Raw genomic sequence first — 21587 nt, forward strand, 5'->3', positions numbered from 1 at the left:
GTTATTTTTTTGCAGATATTAGCTCATTTGGAAGTTGGTGCCAAAAAAGCTGGCACAAGTGGCAAAAAAGACTGAAAAAGTTGAAGAATGCTCATCAAGCGCTTATTTGGAACGTCCCACAGGTGAACAGGCTCATTGGGAACAGGTGGGTGCCGTGATTGGGTAGGAAAGCAGCTTCCGTGAAATGCTCAGTCGTTTACAAACAAGGACGGGGCGAGGGTCACCACTTTGTCAACAAATGCGTGAAAAAATAGTTTAAGAACAACATTTCTCACCCAAGTATTGCAAGGAATACAGGGATTTCACCATCTACGGTCCGTAATATCAAAAGGTTCAGAGAATCTGGAGAAATCACCGCACGTAAGCAGCAAGGCTAAATATCAACATTGAATGCCCGTGACCTCAAGCGGTACTGCATCAAAAAGCGACATCGCTTTTTGATGCAGTATTCTGTTTTTATTTGCCATTTACACAAAGTGCCAACTTCACTGGTTTTCGGTTATGTAAAACAAAGTTTATTTTGTCAAAGAAACATAAAAACAATAATAAAAACATATAAATAACAGACAGATTTGAAGTTGATCTAAAAGACTCAAGCGTTGAAGGTAAAAAATAAAAAATGTATGACTTATTTGTAACACCTTTTAGATCCCAATAATTTTAAGTGGGATTTTGTATTCAAACTGTCTTTAACAGTGTTATGAATTATTGACTATTCGAGGCTCCAATTATTACACTTTGAAATATTGTTGGGGGACAATACTTCATCTATTTTGTGTTTGCCTTATACAACACATTATAAAGGCATTATAAAAGAAAAAGAAAAACAATAAAAGAAACATAATAAAATTATAAAAATGTATAAATAATGGGACAGCTCTGAAGTTGATCTAAAAGACTCAAGCGTTGAAGGTAAAAAATAGAAAATGTATGACTTATTTGTAACACCTTTTAGATCCAAAGAATTTTAAGTGGCATTTTTTTGTATTTAAACTGTCTTTTTTTAACAGTGTTGTGAATTATTGACCTGTTCGAGGCTCCAATTATTACACTTTGATGTGTTGATGTTGGAATGGTTGGAATAGGTTGAAAAATGTGGGAATTGTGCAACTTGGAGAAATGTCCCATTAATATTTCAAAGGGAACTTCCTGGAAATTTTAGGGAAACAGTTTGAACTTACCAGGAAAACCGGAATTTCTCGTGGAACTTGGGAAAGTTTTAGTTTGAATGTTTGAAATATTGTTGGGGGACAATACTTCATATATTTTGTGTTTGCCTTATACAGCACATTATAAAGGCATTATAAAAGAAACATAAAATAATGAAATAATAAAAAAAACATAAAAAATGATAAAAACGTATAAATAACAGATAGCTCTGAATTTGATCTAAAAGACTCAAGCGTTGAATGTAAAAAATTAAAAATGTATGACTTATTTGTAACACCTTTTGGATCCCGAGAATTTGAGGGTTTTTTTGTATTTAAACTGTCTTTCTTTAACAGTGTTATGAATTATTGACCTGTTCAAATGTAAACGTTGAATAAAAAAATAAAAAACATTTCCATAAGACTTAGTTCTTACTGAAACCCTCCCGGGTCTAACTTTGCCCTAAATGCATCATCTATAAATTGTATTGGTTTTGAAAATGAAAACAATCAAGATGGCCGCCGCATGTTTTGAGTTCCAGCCCGGCGTAAAATAACAACATCGTGATCTTATATGGAAATTCTGACCTTGACGTCAAGGTTCGATGCTCCGTGGTGATGACTAAATAAAAGGCCCGAACCCGTCAATCATTCCATCTTCTCTCCTGCAAGAAGGAAGTGCTTTGGTGCAAAAGGTGCAAGAGTCTTCATGAATAAAAGGTCTGCTATATTGTTGACGTGGGGGGTGGAGAGGGGGTATAAAACGGCCAAGCGCGGCGCATCAGTCGCCCACGTCGCTGTCCTGGTCGCCAATGAGCCACAGGAAGTGGAAGCTCAGCGCCAGCAGGGCGGTGCCCAGCAGGTCCCCCAGAGCCGTCAGGTAGGGGATGGAAAAGCTGTCGGGGTCTTTGCCGCTGCGCCACATGGAGTGGACCATCCAGTCGGCGATGCACAACAGCAGCAACACCTGTGTGGGTTTTTCAAAGTAAAAGTCATGTTTCATGGTCAATTCTTCACATGGGCGAGGCATACATAACTTTCCTCCTCTCCCATGTCTGGACCAGACACAAATAGTCAACATAATATACTATAGTAACAATATGTAGTAAAAATCATAAGAATAACGACAAACCCTGTTTCCAGAAGAGTTTGGAAATTGTGTTAGATGTAGATTTTTTCTTGCAAATAATAATTAACTTAGAATTTCATGGCTGCAACAAGTGCCAAAGTAGTTGGGAAAGGGCATGTTCACCACTGTGTTACATCACCTTTTCTTTTAACAACACTCAATAAACATTTGGGAATTGAGGAAACTAATTGTTGAAGCTTTGAAAGTGGAATTCTTTCCCATTCTTGTTTTATGTAGAGCTTCAGTCGTTCAACAGTCCGGGGTCTCCTCTGTCGTATTTTACGCTTCATAATGCGTCACACATTTTCGATGGGAGACAGGTCTGGACTGCAGGCGGGCCAGGAAAGTACCCGCACTCTTTTACTACGAAGCCACGCTGTTGTAACACGTGCTGAATGTGGCTTGACATTGTCTTGCTGAAATAAGCAGGGGCGTCCATGAAAAAGACTGCGCTCAGATGGCAGCATATGTTGTTCCAAAACCTGTATGTACCTTTCAGCATTAATGGTGCCTTCACAGATGTGTAAGTTACCCATGCCTTGGGCACTAATGCACCCCCATACTATCACAGATGCTGGCTTTTGAACTTTGCGTCGATAACAGTTTGGATGGTTCGCTTCCCCTTTGGTCTGGGTGACACGATGTCGAATATTTCCAAAAATAATTTGAAATGGGGACTCGTCAGACAACAGAAACCTTTTCCACTTTGCATCAGTCCATCTTAGATGATCTCGGGCCTAGAAGCCGGTGGCGTTTCTGGATGTTGGTGATAAATGGCTTTCGCTTTGCAAAGTAGAACTTTAACTTGCACTTACAAATGTAGCGACCATCTGTATTTAGTGACAGTGGTTTTCTGATGTGTTCCTGAGCCCATGTGGTGATATCCTTTAGAGATTGATGTCAGTTTTTAATCAATGTTGGTTTCCGGCCATGCCGCTTACGTGGAGTGATTTCTCCAGATTCCCTGAACTTTTTGATGATAGTATGGATCGTAGATGTTGAAATCCTTAAATTTCTTGCAATTGCACTTTGAGAAACGTTGTTCTTAAACTGTTTGACTATTTGCTCACGCAGTTGTTGACAAAGGGGTGTACCTTGCCCTATCCTTTCTTGTGAAAGACTGAGCATTTTTTGGGAAGCTGTTTTTATACCCAATCATGGCACCCACCTGTTCCCAATTAGCCTGCACACTTGTGGGATGTTCCAAATAAGTGTTTGAGGAGCATTCCTTAACTTTATCAGTATTTATTGCCATCTTTCCCGACTTCTTTGTCACGTGTTGCTGGCATCCAATTCTAAAGTTAATGATTATTTGCAAAAAAAAATCAAATATGTTGTCTTTGTAGCATATTCAACTGAATATGGATTGAAGAGGATTTGCAAATCATTGTATTTACATCTAACACAATTTCCCAACTCATATGGAAACGGGGTTTGTAGACGAGTGTGAATAATCCAATGCTGAAGTTCAACTGAAATGCTGACACAATGTAGTATAAATACTGAACAGTTTCAATTTCCAGGAAAACCGTAATTTTGCATGGAACTTGGAAAAGTGTTAGTTTGAATGTCCAGGACGAGTGGGATGTGTTGATGTTGGAATAGGTTGAAAAATGTGGGAATTGTGCAACTTGGAGAAATGTCCCATTAATTTTTCAAATAGAACGTCCTGGAAATTTTAGGGAAAAAGTTTGAATTTACCAGGAAAACCGGAATTCCGCGTGGAACTTGGGAAAGTGTTAGTTGGAATGTCCAGGACGAGTGGGATGTGTTGATGTTGGAATGGTTAGAATAGGTTGAAAAATGTGTGAATTGGGCAACTTGGAAAAATGTCCAATTCATTGCAATGGGAACTTCCTGGAAATGTAGGGAAACAGATTTCCAGGAAAACCGGAATTCCGCGTGGAACTTGGGAAAGTGTTAGTTTGAATGTCCAGGACGAGTGGGATGTGTTGATGTTGGAATGGTTTGAAGAGGTGGAAAAATGTGGGAATTGGGCAACTTGAGGAAATGTGCCATTCATTTCAATGGGAACTTCCTGGAAATTTTAGGGAAACACTTTGAATTTCCAGGAAAACCGGAATTTCATGTGGAACTTGGGAAAGTGTTTGTTTGAATGTCCAGGACGAGTGGGATTTGTTGATGTTGGAATGGTTGGAAAAGATTGAAAAATGTGGGAATTGTGCAACTTGTAGAAATGTCCTATTCATTTCAATGGTAACTTCCTGGAAATTTTGGGAAAAGCGGGATTTTATTGAAAATGATTAGGAACATAATTGTCCTGACTGAGCTGAATTGGTTGGTGTTGGGTTTTCTAAAAACGGTCGAGAAATGTTGAAGCAGTAACATTTTCAATAGAGAAATTGTGTTCCTGGAATTTCGGGAAAACCGGGAATTTCTCCAGTTCAAAAAACATCTTAGTTTTTTTTCGTCCTGATTAAGTGGAATGATATGACGGTGGAACGGTTGAAGTGGGTTGAAAAATGTGGAAGGGGTAGTCGACAGAATAAAGGGTGAAAAAAAAGAGTTTGAAAAAAACAGGAATTCCTGGAATTTTTTAAAACTTGGAAAAAAATATAGTTTAAATGACCAGGATGAGTGGAATATGTTGAAGGTGGAATGGTTGGAATAGGTTGAAAAATGTGTTAATGGTGGAAGTCTGAAAAATGTCCCATTCATTTCAATGGGAACTTCCTGGAAATTTTGGGAAAAGCGGGATTTTATTGAAAATGATTAAGATCATAATTGTTGCATAATATTGCGGTAAAAAACGCCTGATAATATGTCTTACCTTATACACACACCATAATAATACTCCTATGTTGAAGCACATCAAAGGGTGTGGCTTCACAGTTTACCAAAGTCATACTAAAACATTTTGATACATTTTGGAGCGCCGTGTGGAATGTTTTATATTTTCAATGGAACATCTAAAATGTTGAAGTTGTTTACTTGAGTCATATTGCAGGCTACACGTATCTCTTATGTTTGACTGCCATCTACTGGTCACACTTATCAGTTAACCATGTACCAAATGAAATAGCTTTAAAGTCGGTAAGCACAACCAAAATTTTTCCGTACCTAACGTTACGCGCACCGGGTTATAAGGTGCACTGTCGAGTTTTGAGATGATACAATTATTTCAAACGCGCCTTATAGTCCGAAAAATAGTTTAGTTTAGTCTTTATTTGAAGGGACAATGCACAGAAACATTAAGCTCAAAGACAGATATGTTCTGTACCAGATTATAGCTAAGTAGCTAATTTCCATCTGCAGTCCCTGGCTACCTAAATTAAAGGGATACAAAAATCATGCAATAAAATTATGACAAGAGAATCATACCATATCATGTAATCAAATTAAGAGAAGTCACAAAATGCCCTTTTATGGACACATACTTAATATACAATACCACCACACCTCATTTACATCATTACTCAAAGACAATACATGCTCTTGTTCACATCTGTCATCATTTGTAAAAACAACCATGATTTTAACAGACAGACCTCACAATTTACAACAAAAATGCTGTCATGGATAAATATAATACACATTAAGATGATCTGCCAAACATAGTGCCCACCTTAGTGACCGTGTGAGCAGCTTTGATTGCTCCAAAGCCACTTTGGAGCAATCAAAAATACATATAGGTGCTGGTCATATTATTAGAATATCATGAAAATGTTGATTCATTTCATTAATTCCATTTAGAAATTCAAACTTGTAGAATGTATACATTCATTCCAAACAGACTGATACATTTCAAGTGTTTTTTGCCAAAAAGGAGATGATTATAGCTGACAAACAATGAAAACCCTAAATTCAACATCTCAGAAAATTAGAATATGGTGAAAAGGTAAGATATTGAAGACACCTGGTGCCACACTCTAATTAGCTAACTAACTCAAAACACCTGGAAAAGCCTTTAAATGGTCTCTCGTTTTGATTCTGTATGACAAACAATCATGGGGAAGACTGCTGACTTGACAACTGTCCAAGAGATGACCATTGATACTTTAAAGAAGGAGGGCAAGACATAAAAGGTCATTGCCAAAGAGGTTGGATGTTCCCAAAGCTCTGTGTCCAAGCACATTAATAGAGAGGCGAAGGGAAGACAAAGATGTGGTAGAAAAAAGTGTACAAGCAAGAGGGATAACCGCGCCCTGGAGAGGATTGTCAAACAAAACCGATCCAAAAATGTGGGGGAGATCCACAAAGAGTGGACTGCAGCTGGAGTCAGTGCTTCAAGAACCACTACGCACCGACGTATGCAAGATATGAGCATTCCTTGTGTAAAGCCACTCTTGAATAAGAGACAACGTCAAAAGCGTCTCGCCTGGGCTCAAGACAAAAAGGACTGGACTGCTGCTGAGTGGTCCAAAGTTATGTTTTCAGATGAAAGTAAATTTTGTATCTCCTTTGGAAATCAAGCTCCCAGAGTCTGGAGGAAGAAAAGAGAGGCACAGAATCCACGTTGCCTGAAGTCCAGTGTCAAATTTCCACAATCTAGGTAATGGTCTGGGGTGCCATGTGATTTGCTGGTGTTGGTCCACTGTGTTTCCTGAGGTCTAAGTTTCAGAACACTTTATGCTGCCTGCCGCGGACCAATTTTATGGAGGTGAAGATTTCATTTTCCAACATGACTTGGCACCTGCACACAGTGACAAATTTACCAGTACCTGGTTTAAGGACCATGGTATCCCTGTTCTTGATTGGCCTACAAACTCACCTGACCTTAACCCCATAGAAAACCTATGGGGTATTGTGAAGCGAAAGATGCGAGATGCCAGCCAGACCCAACAATGCTGAAGAGCTGAAGGCCACTATTAAAGCAACCTGGGCTCTCATAACACCTGAGGAGTGCAACAGACTGGTGGACTCCATGCCACGCCGTATTGCTGCAGCAATTCAGGCAAAAGGAGCTGCGATTAAGTATTGATTGCCGTACATGCTGAAACTTTCCATGTTCATATATTTCAGTTGGCCCTACATTTCTAAAAAATATTTTTTTTGTACTAATCGTAACTAATATTCAAATTTTCTGAGATACTGAATTTGGGATTTTCAGTAATTGTCAGTACTAATCATCAAAATTTAAAGAAATAAACATTTCAAATAATCACTGTGTGCAATTAATTGATATAATATGTAAGTTTTACGTTCTGAATATAATTACTAAAATAAATAAACTTTTTCATGATATTCTAATAATATGAACAGCACCTGTACTTACGGTATGTATTTTCAAAAAACAGTCCACAAAAAGAAACTTGAACTTTTGGGTAAAATCTATCCCGTACAGTAGGCGCACTGTCGAGTTTTGAGGGGAAAAAATTATTATGAGTGCGCCTTACAGTCCGGAAAATACGGTACTTACGATGTGTGTGTAAAACCTTGATGGAAGCTTTTGGCTGTTATTTAGAAACTGTATGTGTTCTTGTCTTATATAAGGATCGTGAATGATAGACAACATTCTAAAAAATTGCGGCTCCACATTATTAAAAGTTTAATTACAGTTTGACTCTGGAACAGGTTAACTAAAATTGTTTTAAAATCAGCAGCAAAAAAAAAGTTTTGAAAGTGATTGTCTATGTTGTGTATAAAACATCTAATTTTTAAAACATATACTTTTATTTACTTCTTGTTATCATTATATGCTCTTTTTCCCCTTCATTACGATATTTGACAACATGTGGAAAGGAATATCATTATTGGATGAAGTCGGTTATTTATATTTGACTATTCTTGTCTCAAACTACACTTTTGTAAAAATGACAGCTCAGTCAAAAATGAGAAATGACTTAAAGAAGTTGAATATGAAGCAGGATATGAAAGCCGTAAAACACTTTAAAAAAAAAAAAAGAGCAGTGGAAAGAGCAGCAGGCTGTGAGTAATAAGAGTCACATCCTGAAGTGGTGCATGATGGAAAATGCTGCAGGAATAAGCTGATAAGTCTAATAAACGATCACAGGTTTATATCTCGGAAGGGAAATGATATTGCAGTCATGCAGCTTGTGGTATCCCACTGTGACAGAGATGCACGACAAACACAAATAATCCCTTTGCAAACAAACTATAATGTTCGATTATACAAACCCTGTTTCCATATGAGTAGGGAAATTGTGTTAGATGTAATATTTCATACTGGGTATGAACAACAAGAAGATAGTGAAAAAGAAGAATATTCATATCCAAGTTCCTTACACCCACTGGAGAGACACCACCTTAACTAACACATTTTCTGGGGGTAAACACTGTTTTATGTTTATAAACTCAGTAAATACTAGGGTTGTCCCGATCCGATATTTGGATCGGATCGGCCGCCGATATTTATCAAAAAATGCGTATCGGCAAGGCATGGGAAAATGCCGATCCAGATCCAGTTTTTAAAAAATATACGGTCCATGTTTTTCAACGCACCAATTTAAATAATAATAATAATATCTTCCACTCTTCTGCTGCTCCCTATGCTCCGTTCCGCGTTTTCCAGCACACCTTCAACACATCCACAGGTCTGTGTTCTAACCGTTAAGATGGCCGTGTGAATTAAAAGTTACGGTAAAAATGTCAGCTGTGTAGGATTATTTTACCCTACAAAACGAAAAAGATGAAGAGGTGGAGTGCAAAACATGCCACAATAAAGTCAAGCGTGGTGGTAAAGTGATAAGACATTTTATTGACTATTGAGAGTGAGAGGCTTTTTAGCACTTATCATTGATGAACACAGGAGCAGGCTGACACCTGAGCATCTTGAAGTGCTCATCTTTGTTAGAAAGAATCTCCCCATTATGCTTGAACTTCAATTGTTTGCCCCCCCTGACTGGGGCAAAAAATTGAAAGGAGTGTGTAGATAGTTTTTTTTTGTTTTTTTTTTTAAGTTTACACTTGTTCAAGAGCAAGTATTGATGTTGAGTTATAGACATTTTATCCCACTCAGGTTGTTTGTGTGTTTTGCTTTTTTTAAATAATGTTTACAGCATTATTTGCACTATATACTGTTCACTTTTTTACTGTTTAATGATGCCATTTCTGTTTGTCATGTATAATTTTTTCTATTTTGTGTTTATCCACGAATTCCAACCATTGTGTATTATTCAAACTCACCTAATTCAGCTGGCTAGTTGTTATCAAGAGTACTAAAACCCTTTTCAACATGAATCTGACAACTAAGTAGGCTAAATAACTTTAAACTTTAGCACATGCTCGGATAGGCCAGTATCGGTATCGGATCGGAAAAGAAAAATCAATATCAGTATCGGATTGGAAGTGCAAAAACCTGGATCGGGACATCCCTAGGAAATACGTCTCTGGAGACAAACCATGTTCAAAAACCAGTTCAGTCCGTAAGCATGCTTACCTGCAGCAGTGCAGCCGCCAGGTAGACAGACATGAAGATGGGCGTCAGAGTCGTGTGTCCGCTCTTCATCAGGTGAATGGTGTAGAGGAAGATGACGTGACCGGGGATCACCAGGAGGAGGAGCACCTGAGCGGACCGGTGGTTAGCCCCTGGTAAAATGTCCCAAAAAGTGGAGACAAATGTTACAGCGGGTTGAATCGAGTCCAATCGTTCCATGGTGGCTGTAAAAGAGGTACCAGTCCCGTAGAAGGTGCGACAAGGGTAGTAGCAGCCCTTGGCCTCATCAGGCACCTCCCCGGGGGCGCAGTGGAAGTGCAGGCAGGTGGAGATCCGGCTGGACTGAATCGCCACCAAGTTACCTCCGATACCTAAAAACGATACAGGTAGATTATTACTAGGGATGTCCGATAATATTGGGCCGGCCGATAAATGCTTTAAAATGTAATATCGGAAATTATCGGCATCGGTTTCAAAAAGTCAAATCAATGACTTTTTAAAACGCCGCTGTACAGAGCGGTACGTATCCGGTAAAACACGGACGTAGGGAGCAGTACAGAGCAGTTGCGTCTTCCAGTCATCAGACCCTCATAACTCCTCTTTCCCCTCTCCCACACACAACACAGGAATTGCAGCACGACTGCAGCATGATGCTTGATGACTTCATCAACAACTAGAGTGTGTTGTTGCCGGTGCTATAGCCGTGGCTAACAAGCCAGCTCGCTCTGTGACTAACTAACGACACCATGTGTATGTTTTGGGATTATTTTAAAAGGTAAGTGAAGTGAATTATAGTTATATAGCGCTTTTCTCTAGTGACTCAAAGCGCTTTACATTGTGAAACCCAATATCTAAGTTAAATTTTTAAACCAGTGTGGGTGGCACTGGGAGCAGGTGGGTAAAGTGTCTTGCCCAAGGACACAACCGCAGTGACTAGTTTGGCAGAAGTGGGGATCGAACCCGTAACCCTCAAGTTGCTGGCACGGCCACTTTACCAACCGAGCTATACCACCCCAAGTGTGTCTGACGGATAAAAAAAAACTGGCAATTTGCAATGACTGCAAAAAGTTGGTTATGCGAAGACGTCTTCCTTTAATACGAGCAATTTGATCTCCCACCTCTTCAAGAATTATAAGGAGATACACTACAAATGCAAGCGGAAGATGGATGAAAAGCAAAAACCGAAAGCAGCTTGCAGTGAACAGAGGTGCCCTCTCTCAACGCAGCATTTCAGAAACTCTTGCTGACTGCTAGGCCACTTCAAGCACTCACTACTAGCTTGCAGCACATTTGTGTTACTCATACAAATACGTTAGAGAGCAGGGCAGATTGAGCCAAGTTTAGAATTTCCTGTTCTACAGTATACCAAAGTAGGACTATGTTATTGTTTATTTTATTACTCTAGTATACACTGGACAGAAGTTGCGTGCCTTCATTGTTTTTGTAGCTGTTGTTTTGAGGCATGTTTAAAAAAAATAATGCACTTTGTGAAAGTCAAAGTATAGTATTTCCCATAGTTGTAGTGGGTATCTGGATTATCTCTGGGAGAGCACGTCCCAAATTCCAAGCTGCTGTTTTGAGGCATGTTAAAAAAAAGTATGCACTTTGTGACTCCAATAATAAATATGGCAGTGCCATGTAGGCACTTTTTTCCATAACTTGAGTTGCAGATGGTCTCTTATTTTGGAAAACCTAGTTACTTTGTTAAATGCATCCAGCAGGGCATCACAACCAAATTAGGCATAAAAATGTGTTAATTCCACAACTATATATATCGGTATCGGTTGATATCGGAATCTGTAATTAAGAGTTGGGCAATATCGGAATATCGGATATCGGCAAAAAAGCCATTATCGGACATCTCTAATTATTACAGCACCTGAGTTTCAAGCATGTCCTTATATAGAACAAGAGCAGTGCGAATTGGTCCCATTACAAGCTCTATAGTGCAAAGATTAGTGGTGGAGTACCACAAGGCTGTGTGCTCAGTCCAATACTGTTTCTTCATAAGCTTCTATCAGGTGTAATTCCACTTACAACCACACCATCATATAAAGTAAAATAAATTCCAACATAGTCAGGTTTAGTTTTTTGCTCAATTGAAATGAATCACGACCAAGTTGTTGATCATATTTACATATTTACATGACCTAAATGTGATAATATTAAAGACGGCTCAGCATTGAAAACACTTGCTTTTAGGCACGGGAATTTTTACAATAAATTTACAATTCGACTCGATTCTGATTCTTGGGGTGAGAATTCTGTTCTAAATCGATTTGGAGCGATTCGTGCAATAAATTATTTGGTATGAAAGTTATAAAACCTTTCCATCAAACACATAAATGACAAATGGAGCAATACAAATACCAATAGAAATAGCACTATTGATGAAGAATAATAACAATTACCTCTAATATCAACAATGCAATGGTTTCAAATGCAACAACACATACATACCATGATAACTTGAAATACAAAAGAAAGCAGATAAATGCAAGGGAAGAAAGAGAAGTGAACTGTATTAACCTTGTAAATTGTTAGAGTAACAATAGGTTAAGCTTGAAGTATTGTATTACCCAGTTTCCAAAAGGCAGGCCTGGGCAATTATTTTGCTTCAAACGGGGTAAATTTATAGAGAAAAATATGTATTTTTAGGAATACTAATACAAAACCTCACAATAATGTGTGATTGGATGCGGAAAACGTTATGACAGAGTGCCCTAAAAAACGGAAGGGAACGTTTTCTGACTTTAAATTTTTACTGTTTCGACTTGCACTCTTTTCAGTCTATTTGAAAATGTCAAAAAAAAGAGTTGGATTAAACAACGGAATAGAATTTTATATGTTTGTACTGAATGAGACCCAGAATGTACATGAAAATTAAAAATGTGAGATTTACAATATTAACTATGAAGGATAAAACACTGAATATTGACTATATATAAACCTAACACCCTATCTCCATTCACATATTTTACAATCAAGCGAAAGGTAACAAAAATGCAACAAACAGCAAAATATGAACACGAAAGGGTAAAAAAACACTCACCTATAATCTGACATGTCACTAAACTTTAGAACTTTTTTGTAAAAATGTATTTACGCATCTGTCCCTGACACCCGCATTTCAGGCTCTGGAAACACACTGTGGAAACCCTGCCCACCCACACTGCTTGGTGCCTCGTCTGAGCTGCTGTGACTTAGATTACCATAGTAACTAATTAGATGACCATAGCAACTCGTATATCATGTAAAAGCTCAGATTCCAACCATTGAAATACTTTGTATAGCCTTACGGTCATTTGAAAACATCACTGCACATCATAATGGCGGCTACAGTTCTGATCTAGAAGATCTAAAAAAATTGAAAATGTGAACGGGCCTTAATTTGCGCAGATCGCCGTTGGGGAACAACGTTAATATATGTTGGATGTAGCGTAGGAGAGCAGTGGGCAGCAGCAGTGGCCGCGCCTGGGAATCATTTTTGGTGATTTAACCCCCAATTCCAACCCTTGATGCTGAGTGCCAAGCAGGGAGGTAAGGGGTCCCATTTTTATAGTCTTTGGTATGACTCCGCCGGGGTTTGAACACACAACCTACCGATCTCAGGGCGGATACTCTAACCACTAGGCCACTGAGTTTGTGTGGATGAATGTACTTTGAGTGTTTGGGTACAGTATGTGCTGTATGTGTGTATGTATGTGGGAGCGTGGGTACCTATGGATGCGCGTATGTATATATACAGTGGGGCAAAAAAGTATTTAGTCAGCCCCCGATTTTGCAAGTTCTCCCACTTAAAATGATGACAGAGGTCTGTAATTTTCATCATAGGTACACTTCAACTGTGAGAGACAGAATGTGGAAAAAAAATCCAGGAATTCACATTGTAGGAATTTTAAATAATTTATTTGTAAATCATGGTGGAAAATAAGTATTTGGTCAACCATTCAAAGCTCTCATTGATGGAAGGAGGTTTTGGCTCAAAATCTCACGATACATGCCCCCATTCATTCTTTCCTTAACAGGGATCAAACGTCCTGTCCCCTTAGCAGAAAAACAGCCCCAAAGCATGATGTTTCCACCCCCATGCTTCACAGTAGGTCTAGTGTTCTTGGGATGCAACTCAGTATTCTTCTTCCTCCAAACACGACCAGTTGAGTTTATACCAAAAAGTTCTATTTTGATTTGATCTGACCACATGACATTCTCCCAATCCTCTGCTGTATCATCCATGTATCAATTTTGGTATAAACTCATCTTGTCGTGTTTGGAGGAAGAAGAATACTGATTGGCACCCCAAGAACACCATACCAACTGTGAAGCATGGGGGTGGAAACATCATGCTTTGGGGCTGTTTTTCTGCTAAGGGGACAGGACGATTGATCCGTGTTAAGGAAAGAATGAATGGGGCCATGTATCGTGAGATTTTGAGCCAAAACCTCCTTCCATCAGTGAGAGCTTCGTATGGTTGACCAAGTACTTATTTTCCACCATAATTTACAAATAAATTCTTTAAAATTCCTACCATGTGAATTCCTGGATTTTTTCCCCACATTCTGTCTCTCACAGTTGAAGTGTACCTATGATGAAAATTACAGACCTCTCTCATCATTTTAAGTGGGAGAACTTGCACAATCGGTGGCTGACTAAATACTTTTTTGCCCCACTGTATATATGAATAATTGTGTGCATGTTAGTATATATGTGCATTTGTATGTACAATGTATTTGTCTCCCAGTTTGTGCGAGAGACAAGGCTGTGGATGTATTAATATAAGCACAGCACAGATGGCCTAATTGTTAAAAAATGTATTCAAATAACACCCCAATAACAAAATGTGAATCTATTTCTCTAAGCACCCATATTAACTTTACAATAAAAGTTGTTCAAAATGTCAATATTCTTAAAAGTGATACAACAATGTAGTAATATTTCATACATGATGGAGTCAAGGCAATTGTGGCAGGTGCAAATGGGTGTGAGGGGTAAACAAACAAAGGAATAAAGTAAGGACTGAGTAATAGATTACTAGCAAATGTGTCAGTTTTTCATTTCCATGTATGGCCTTACATGATATACGATAATATTAGCAACAATTCTCGGGAACTCTGCAATGAAATGCGCCTGGCGCCGTCTAAATAAATCATTAGGGGTTTCGGGGTTGAAGGTTGGAGGCACATTTGTCTTATTCGGGTCAGTGGGTCTGACAGGAGTGAGGATGAGGAGTCTGGGGAGGGTCTGGCGGTTATATCAATGTGACACGACACGTCTAGATGAAATATAATAAGAAGGAATCATTTATCTGTAAGTAGACAAATGCTCCGTCTGGAATGATGATGAGCTAAGATTAAAATGTCATCAGTGGCAAATTGCTGTCTGGGGGGGAAAAGTGGAGATGCTAACAATAGAAGGAAAGCGGCTTTGGAAGGTTTTAAGAAATGTGCGACAACAATGGAATGCAGCATGATGAGGTCATCATCTAATTTGCATAATTGGCCATGACGCTGAGACTGCACACTGTTAGATAAAAAGTGAGAACAATTCATGAAAATTAAAACAAATATTTTTAGAACGACAACTTCAGTGTTTTCCCGTCGCTTTTTTAGCAGTCACATTTGACATTTCACAAATACTGTCAGGGCTGCGAGACTTTGAGAACGACAGATCTTTACCAGATTTGTTTTTAAAAGAGTACCTTGAAGAGTCTGACTACTTGCCGAAAACAGTTCCGTTTTGCTAAGTTGTTAGCACTCATCCAACTTGTTATGTCTTCTTAGAGAACTCTCCTGAAGGAAGGAAGGAAGGAAGGAAGGAATCTACAAACCCCGTTTCCATATGCGTTTGGAAAATGTGTTAGATGTAAATATAAACGGAATACAATGATTCGTAAATCATTTTCAACCCATATTCAGTTGAATATGCTACAAAGACAACATATTTGATGTTCAAACTGATAAACACTTCTTTTTTTTTTTGCAAATAATCATTAACTTTAGAATCAATGCCAGCAACACGTGACAAAGAAGTTGGGAAAGGTGGCAATAAATACTGATGAAGTTGAGGAATGCTCATCAAACACTTATATGGAACATCCCACAGGTGTGCAGACTAATTGGGAACAGGTGGGTGCCATGTTTGGGTATAAAAGCAGCTTCCATGAAATGCTAAATAATTCACAAACAAGGATGGGGGGAGGGTCACCACTTTGTAAGCAAATTGTCTAATAGTTTTAGAACAACATTTCTCAACGAGCTATTGCAAGGCATTTAGGGATTTTACCATCTACAGTCCGTAAAATCATCAAAAAGTTTAGAGAATCTGGAGAAATCACTGCACGTAAGCAATGATATTACGGACTTTTGATCCCTCAGGCGGTACTGCAACAAAAACAGACATCAGTGTGTCAAGGATATCACCACATGGGCTCAGGAACACTTCATAAAACCACTGTCCGTAACTACAGTTGATCGCTACACCTGTAAGTGCAAGTTAAAACTCTACTATGCAAAGCAAAACCCATTTATCAACAATATCCTGAAACGCTGCCGGCTAGGCTGGGCCCGAGCTCATCTAAGATGGACTGATGCAAAGTGGAAAAGTGTTCTGTGGTCTGACGAGTCCACATTTCAAATTATATTTGGAAACAGAGGATGTGGTGTCTTCCAGAACAAAGAGGAAAATAACCATTCGGATTGTTATAGGCGCAAAGTTCAAAAGCCAGCATGTGTGATGGTATGGGGGTGCATTAGTGCCCAAGGCATGGGTAACTTACACATCTGTGAAGGCACCATTAATGCTGAAAGGTCCATACAGGTTTTGGAGCAACATATGTTGTCATCCAAGCAACGTTATCATGGGTGCCCCTGCTTATTTCAACAAGACAAGTGCTACAACAGCGTGGCTTCATAAAAAAAGAGTGTGGGAACTTTCCTGGCCCGCCTGCAGTCCAGACCTGTCTCCCATCGAAAATGTGTGACGCATTATGAAACGTAAAATACGACAGCGGAGACCCCAGACTATTGAACGACTGAAGCTCTACATAAAACAAAAATAGGAAAGAATTCCTCTTTCAAAGCTTCAACAATTAGATTCCTCAGTTCCCAAATGTTTATTGAGTGTTGTTAAAAGAAAAGGTGATGTAATACAGTGGTGAACATGCCCTTTCCCAACTACTTTGGCACATGTTGCAGCCATGAAATTCTAAGTTAATTATTTGCAAAAAAAAATAAAGTTTATGAGTTTGAACATCAAATATGTAGTCTTTGTAGTGCATTCAATTGAATTTGGTTGTATTCCGTTTATATTTACATCCAACACAATTTCCCAACTCATATGGAAACGGGGTTTGTATTCATCTATCTATTTATCTGTCTATCTATCAATCCATCCATCTAGGAAGGAAGGTAAGGAAGGAAGGAAAGGATCTATCCATCTATCTATCTAGGAAAGAAGAAAGAAAGGAAGGAAGGAAGGATCCTCACTATCTATCTATCAAAGAAGGAAGGAAGGAATCCATCTAGCTATCTATCTATCTAGGAAGGAAGGAAGGAATCTATGTATCCATCCATCTAGGAAGGAAGGAAGGATTATATCTATCTATGAAGGAAAGAAGGAAGATCAGAAGGAAGGATGGAATGAAGGAAGGAAGGAATCTATCTATCTATCGATCTATCTATTGAGGAAGGAAGGAAGGAAGGAAAGAAGGAAGGAAAGATGGAAAGAAGGAAGGCAGGAAGGAATCTATCCATCTATCTATCTAGGAAGGAAGGAAGGAAGGAATCTATCTATCTAAGAAGGAAGGAAGGGAAGAAGAAAGGAAAAAATCTTATTAGCTATCTATCTAGGAAGGAAGGAAGGAAGGAAGGAATCCATCTATCGATCGATCTAGAAAGGAAGGAATCTAGGGAAGGTAAGGAATGAAGGAAGGAATCTATCCATCTATCGATCTATCTAGGAAAGAAAAAAGGAAGAAAGGAAGGAAGGAAGGATTCTTACTATCTTTCTAAGAAGGAAGGAATGAATCCATCTATCTATCTATCTAGGAAGGAAGGAAGGAAGGAATCTATCTATCTATCCATCTATCTAGGAAGGAATTAAGGAAGGAAGGAAGGAAGGAAAGATTATATCTATATATCTATGAAGGAAGGAAGGAAGGACAGAAGGAAGGAAGGAATCTATCTATCTATCTATCGAGGACGGAAGGAAGGAAGGAAAGAAGGAAGGCAGGAAGTAATCCATCCATCTATCTATCTAGGAAGGAAGGAAGGAAAGAAGGAATCTATCTAGCTATCTATCTAGGAAGGAAGGAAGGAATCTATCCATCTATATATCTAGGAAGGAAGGAAGGAAAGAAGAAAGGAGAGAATCTTACTAGCTATCTATCTAGGAAGGAAGGAATCCATCTATCTATCCATCTAGGACGGAAGGAAGGAATCTAGTTATCCATCCATCTATCTAGGAAGGAAGGAAGGAAGGATTATATCTATCTATGAAAGAAGGAAGGAAGGAAGGATTATATCTATCTATCTATGAAAGAAGGAAGGAAGGAAGGAAGGAATTTATCTATCTATCTATCGTGGAAGGAAGGAAAGAAGTAAGGAAGGAAGGAAGGAATCTATCGAGGAAGGAAAGAAGGAAGGAAGGAAGGAAAGGAAGGCAGGAAGGAATCTATACATCTATCTATCTGGGAAGGAAGGAAGGAATCTATCTATCTAGGAAAGAAGGAATTTATCTATCTATCTATCTATCTATCTATCAAGGAAGGAAGGAAGGAATCTATCTAGGAAGGAAGGAAGGAAAGAAGACAGGAAGGAATCTTACTCGCTATCTATCTAGGAAGGAAGGATTATATCTCTCTATGAAAGAAGGAGGGAAGGAAGGAAATAATCTATCTAGGAAGGAAGGAAGGAAAAAAGGAAGGAATGAATCTATCTATCTATCTATCTATCTAGGTCTGCCACTGTAGAGGGTTGTAAGTAGAGATGTCCGATAATATCGGGCTGCTGATTATATCGGCCGATAAATGCTTTAAAATGTAATATCGGAAATTATCGGTATCGGTTTCAAAGTCATCGGTATGGGTTTCAAAAAGTAAAATTAATGACGTTTTAAAACGGCGCTGTGCACACGGACGAAGGGAGAATTACAGAGCGCCAATAAACCTTAAAGGCACTGCCTTGGCGTGCCAGCCCGATCACATAATACCTACGGCTTTTCACACACACACAAGTGAATGCAAGCCATACTTGGTCAACAGCCATACAGGTCACACTGAGGGTGGCCATATAAACAAATTTAACACTGTTACAAATATGCGCCACACTGTGAACCCACACCAAACAAGAATCCATCCATTTTCTACCGCTTATTCCCTTTGGGGTCGCGAGTGGCGCTGATGCCTATCTCAGCTACAATCGGGCGAAAGGGCAGGGTACACCCTGGACAAGTCGCCACTTCATCACAGGGAAAACACAGATAGACAGACAACATTCACACACTAGGGCCAATTTAGTGTTGCCAATCAACCTATCCCCAGGTGCATGTCTTTGAAAGTGGGAGGAAGCCGGAGTACCCGGAAGGAACCCACGCATTCACGGGGAGAACATGCAAACTCCACAAAAAAGATCCTGAGGCCGGGATTGAACACAGGACTACTCAGGACCTTCGTATTGGGAGGCGGATGCACTAACCCCTCTGCCACCGTGAAGCCCCCAAACAAGAATGACAAACACATTTCGGGAGAACATCCGCACCGTAACACAACAGAACAAATACCCAGGACCCATTGCAGCACTAACTCTTCCGGGACGCTACAATATACACACCCCGCTACCCCTCCTCTCCCCCCAACTCAACCTCTGCCCCCCCAACCCCAACCTCCTCATGCTCATGTCCCAAATTCCAAGCTGCTGTTTTGAGGCATGTTAAAAAAAAAAATAATGCACTTTGTGACTTCAATAATAAATATGGCAGTGCCATGTTGGCATTTTTTTCCATAACTTGGGTTGATTTATTTTTGGAAAACCTTGTTACATTGTTTAATGCATTCAGCAGGGCATCACAACAAAATTAGGCATAATAATGTGTTAATTCCACGACTGTATATATCGGTGTCGGTTGATATCGGAATTGGTAATTAAGAGTTGGACAATATTGGAAGAAAAGCCATTTCTAGTTGTAAAGACAACCTACATTCACAGGCGCTAAAAGGTGGTGCCAAACATATTCTCAAATCATTCCATTTCCTATTGTATCTGAACTCTATGCAGACTTTAAGGGCAGCCTGAATTATGAACAAATGATGCATTTTGCCCAACACTCACTTGTGGAAAAAGGTCAGACAGCAAATGAAAAATGAATTAGCATGTTTTTTGCCTGATTGGAGTAAAAGTGCATGCATCCTTTAGAACATTTTGATATGAAAAACAAGGTCATTTTTTTAGCGTTCTGCATCTTTAAAGAGTTCTTGTTGAGTAGAATCAAAGGTGAACAAGCAACATGGCAAATAGCTGACTATTAAAAGCAAAAATGCATATCTAAAAGTAGGAGAATGTTTCTTCTACAAACTCTTCAAGGCAAAACAATGTTTTGTTTGTACTGTGTTCACATTGACAATATGCAGACATATCATGTATTGCTAGGTTACATATGACGTCACAACCGTTTTTCTTTTTTAATTGATACGATGGTCAAGCAGCTCGAGTGTAGCAATTAAACAAGTGAAAGTGAGTGTAGAGTTTGAGCAGAAAATGTTGAATTGGCCCGCGGGCCGCGTGTCTGAGACCCCTGGTTTATAAGGTTAGGTGCAATATGTGTTCAATTTCAGCCTAAACCCTTTCGGTCTGCAACATTTTCAATTTATGAATGTACAACGGTTTATTTTACCGAAGAAATAGTAAAATAAACTATTTCTTAGCATCAAGAAAATATCCTTAATAGTAATAATTGAAGTGGATGAATACATCTCAGCAGCATATACTGAATCTTGATATCACCAGCAAACATTGCTGAACAACAGGGACATCTACAGCTAAATAATGAGACAAAATATGAACTTTCCAGCAGAAAAACAACTGCAGACATGAATTGGAGATCTAGCAGGAAATCAACTGCAAAAAAAACGTTTTCTCATTAGCGTCACGATCACAGCAGCATTCGTTATGTCAATCAACTATGCTACTTAGTAGGGGTGTAACGGTACGCAAACATTTTGGTTCGGTACATACCTCGGTTTAGAGGTCACGGTTTGGTTCATTTTTGCTACAGTAAGAAAACAACAAAATATACATTTTTTGGTTATTTATTTACCAAATTTGTAAACAATGGCATAACATACATATACACAAAGGGTCCATTGCCAGGGTTAATGTGGTCAACATACAGTATATAAAATAAAAACTAAATAGGATAAGGCTCAGAATGGTTTCTTAACAAAACCTTTCTACATGTAAAGTGCTTTTTTGGATTGATTGATTGATTGATTGATTGAGACTTTTATTAGTAGATTATACAGTACAGTACATATTCAGTAGAATTGACCACTAAATGGTAACACCCCAATAAGTTTTTCAACTTGTTTAAGTCGGGGTCCACATTAATCAACATTAAACTGCCTAAAGTTGTTGCTCAGATTAAATAAAATGATAAAACTTTTCTTCTACACATAAAAAGTGCAACATTAAACAGTTTCAAGTCAACTCAGCCTCACTTTTCTGATAGTAGAGCTCGCCAATCTGGTGCCTTGGCATTATATTTTTCGCGGGAATTCTCTGCCTTGTACTGATAACTAGGTCAACGCAGAGACAAACACCACGAGTACCTAACCCCCCCGTATAATTTTCTCCCCGGATTTAAACGATTCACAGAAATGACCCTAGCGGCGCCAAAATCGGCGGAATTCTACGGATCCGCGGAAAATTCCCATCCCTTGTAGGGTGAAGGGTGTTGCCCT

At 38.9% G+C, this 21587-nt stretch overlaps 1 protein-coding gene across 1 annotated transcript in view; it reads right to left on the reverse strand.

Moving 5' to 3' along the window:
• slc41a2b (solute carrier family 41 member 2b) overlaps positions 1-21587 on the reverse strand; it is an 87157-nt gene that overhangs the window by 558 nt on the left and 65012 nt on the right. Inside the window, exons 9-11 of the mRNA XM_061913959.1 lie at positions 9874-10005; positions 9638-9786; positions 1-2115 (exon numbers count right to left, since the gene is read on the reverse strand). The exon at positions 1-2115 is cut by the window's left edge and continues 558 nt beyond it. Of these exons, the coding sequence (XP_061769943.1) occupies positions 1930-2115; positions 9638-9786; positions 9874-10005 (467 nt within the window). The 3' untranslated portion in view covers positions 1-1929. The remainder of the gene's footprint in view (positions 2116-9637; positions 9787-9873; positions 10006-21587) is intronic.

The sequence above is a fragment of the Nerophis ophidion genome, linkage group LG10 (genome assembly GCF_033978795.1).
Source record: "Nerophis ophidion isolate RoL-2023_Sa linkage group LG10, RoL_Noph_v1.0, whole genome shotgun sequence".
In the NCBI taxonomy this organism is placed as follows: domain Eukaryota; kingdom Metazoa; phylum Chordata; class Actinopteri; order Syngnathiformes; family Syngnathidae; genus Nerophis; species Nerophis ophidion.